At 51.7% G+C, this 3,471-nt stretch overlaps 1 protein-coding gene across 1 annotated transcript; it reads left to right on the top strand.

The window, feature by feature from the left end:
• The first annotated feature begins 351 nt into the window (after nucleotides 1-351).
• LOC136492214 (36.4 kDa proline-rich protein-like) lies at nucleotides 352-1,900 on the top strand. Its single transcript, XM_066488308.1, has 2 exons — nucleotides 352-914; nucleotides 1,888-1,900. Exons 1-2 carry the CDS (start codon nucleotides 352-354, stop codon nucleotides 1,898-1,900), a joined length of 576 nt encoding a protein of 191 aa, XP_066344405.1.
• Nucleotides 1,901-3,471: the final 1,571 nt, after the last annotated feature.

Here is a 3,471-nt window from a genome sequence, read left to right as displayed (position 1 = left end):
ACCGAATTTTTTACAATTTGTTTTTTTGAAAGTTTCTCACAAATAGACTCCTGGCGCAAAGAATTTAGGAAAGGGACCCTTAGCTCGGTGCCACTGATGCTGGCACTGAGCTAGACGTCAGCGTCTCTGGCGCCGAGCTCCTGGGCACGGTCGCTGACCTGCCAGGGGGCTCGGCGCCAGAGTGACTGGCACCGAGCTCGGAAATATCTAACGGGCCCGTGCCTTTCCTCTCTTCTTCTCCCTCTTGCCCTTGCCGCACACTGCCGCCGACGCCGCCGCCCTTGACCGCGCCCACGCCCCCGCCACGCCACCGCGCCACCGCCCCCACTGTGCCACCACCGTGCCGCGCCCATGCCTGCTCCCGCGCCGCGCCCGTACCGCGTCGAGCCTGCACCGCCGCCCCGCGCCCGCCACCGCCCCCCGTCACGCCACCGCCCCCACGCCCGCTCCCGCGCCACGCCCGAGGCCGCGAACGGGCCGTGCCGCGCTGCGCCGAACCCGTGCCCGCGCCCGCCACCGTGCCCGCGCGCGCCCCCCGAGGCCGCCCCCCTCACCCCGCGCCACGCCCCTCACCGCACCGTGCCTCAACGTGCTATAGCGCTGCGCCACCCCCCGCGTCGCGCTGTTGCCCGTGGTTGGGCACCGCGCCACCTCCGCCACCTTCCACCGCCGTCCTCGCCTTGCCCTCCACCGTCGGCCTCGGCCGTAGCCCACCTTGCCGCCCTCCACCGCTGGCCTCGCCCCGCCTTGCCGCCGTCCACCGCCGGCGTGCCTCCCGCGCCCGTCGAGGCGAACTCGCCGCGCGTAGCCCCGGGCATCCCGCGCCCGCCGCGTGCCACCGTTGTCGTCTATCGCGCCACCGCCGGCCCAGATCTTTGGCCTGACCCACGCCCATCGTCCGCCGGACCAAAAAGGTAAAAATTATGAATATGCAATGTACCTACTTAGTTGGCATTTGTTATTTATTAGTTAATGTGATGACTCAGGTAGTTGATTTAGTTAGTGATCTAGTGAGATATATATGTAGATAGATAGAAACATAGACACATAGGCACATAGATATAGTTAAATAGCTACTTAGATATGTAGTTATATTTTTAGTTATCTACATATGATCTAGCTATTTAGTGAGTACACTGTAAATATATACGTAGTTATTATCTTGATTACTTAGTTTGTAGTTAGAAAGTACTTGTTAGGTACTATCTATCGTCTAATTTGGACTAAAGGACATGTGTTTCGTTACGTGTATGAATTAGATGGACAACCTAGTGACCATATATCATGGAGGCACCATTGAAAGCGATCGCTATGGATATGTTGAGTTTCTTGACATGCAAAGCGTGCCTGTGCTATTCAATGATAGGCCTTCATTTAGTGACATGGTTGCAAGGGCTCAGGAGGAGCTGCATTGCCTTGGAGATGATGACATTGCAGTTGATGGTGTACTGCACCTAGGTTGTCCTCCGAACATTTTCAGGCGAATGATCTCAATTGGTTGTGCGGATCAATGGGAGAACTATGTAAGATCAGCTATGAAGAGCCAGCTGCAATGTTTGGACGTGGTTGTGCGTCGGGTGTTAGCTAATCCCATCCCTCATGGGTTTACCTCAGCAATGGATCATTAGGCATACATCGACCCTCTCGTTCCGGAACCTTACCTGCATGTGCAGATTGCACCTATGGTTCCCGATGCTCAATCTGTCCCCAATGCGGTATTTGGAGATGGTTGTCAGACTCATGTTTTCATGGCAGATTCTCCTTATGAGATCCCTTTGACACAGAATCATCCGAGTAAGTGTCTTAACCGTATGCTTTTTGGGAGCTTACCCCGTTTCTTACATCTATTTCTTTCATTCTTTCCTCATTTCTGTAATGATGTTGCAGGAGACATTCCTGAGAATGTGGATGTGCCCCTATTGCTGCGCAAGTGCACTTTGGAGATGAATTCCGTGGGTCAAATAGTGTTGAAATTATGCATGATTCGGAGCCATATGAGATGGCTAGGGCTCTTGATTCTGATGATGATCGCCCTATTGGAGAGCTGACGGAGAGTGATGTTGAGATGATGAGGCGTATCTTTCCCGGCCACCATGATCCTAGAGTTCATGAGTTTAGTGATCTTGCTCATTCCGATCAGACATTTGTAGAAGGACGTGATGATGAGCTCCTAGAAGCTCCTGAGGCCGGTCCTAACATGGTAATTGAGAATGGGATGATGTTCAATGACCTCCCTGCTTTGAAGAGGTGGTTGCAGGCTTTTGCAGTGATACGAAAGAGGCCTTATAGGGTATTGCATTCATATGCGGAGCGCCGTTACACAGTTGTGTGTGACAAGGAACGCTGCCTATGGAGGATTTGTGCAAGGAAGCAACAGGTAACCGAAAAATAGAAGATCACAAAAGTTGTCGGGCCACACAATTATGCTGACCATGAGCTAACACTGAGGCATTGGCAGTTGACATCTACCCTCATTGCCAAGCGGTTGATGGGAATTTTGTAGGGAGAACCCAACATGAAGGTGAGGACAATTATCAGGACCGTTGAAGTGTTGTATGGAGGATATGTGATAACTTATGGTAAAGCATGGAGGGCTAAGCAGCGAGCATGGAAGATGATATATGGGGACTGGGAGGATGGGTATGAGCAGCTGCCAGTTCTTTTCAATGCAATCAAAGCGGTGAATCCAGGCATGTATTATGAGTACATCCCAAAACCTAATGCATGGAAGGATGGGAGGCATATATTCTTCCGTGCCTTTTGGTGCTTCCCTCAGTGTGTTGAGGCCTTTAGGCACTATCGTCCCGTCTTCTCCATTGATGGTACGTTCTTGATTGGCAAATACTAGGGCACACTTCTTATAGCCATATCCTGTGACACGAACAACAAGTTGGTTCCTTTGGCATTTGCCTTGGTTGAGAAGGAGAACAATGACATTTGGGGATGGTTCTTGAGGCTAGTCCGGATACACGTGGTTGGGCCTAGCAGGGAGGTTGGCGTCATATCTGATAGGTATCAGGGCATACTTAATGCCATGCGAGAGCAGATAGAGGGGTATGCACCGTTGCACCATCGTTGGTGTACTCGGCACCTTGCCGAGAATCTACTCCGGAAGGATGGTGTCAAGGGTAACTTTGATCTGTTCTAGGAGGCTGCTCGATAGCTTGAGGACAAGTACTTTAAGGAAAAGTTGGAGCAGGTTAGAACCGCATCAAATGTAGAAGGTAGACAATGGCTCACAGGTTTGATGAGGGATTTGGAGAAATGGACGAGAGCTCACGACGCTGGTGGCTAGAGGTACGAGTTTTAGTGCAGCAACATGGCAGAGTCATTCAATAAGTTGCTACTGGGGATACATGGTATGCTCGTGAATGTAATCGTTCAATTCACCTTCTATAAGCTTGTTGCCTGGTTCAACGATAGACACGCCCATGCATTGCAGTTACAGAGTGATGGAGAGATATGGGCTCC

This window comes from Miscanthus floridulus, chromosome 11 (assembly GCF_019320115.1).
Source record: "Miscanthus floridulus cultivar M001 chromosome 11, ASM1932011v1, whole genome shotgun sequence".
NCBI classification, from domain to species: Eukaryota; Viridiplantae; Streptophyta; class Magnoliopsida; order Poales; family Poaceae; genus Miscanthus; species Miscanthus floridulus.
This window is presented reverse-complemented; position numbering and strand designations above follow the sequence as displayed.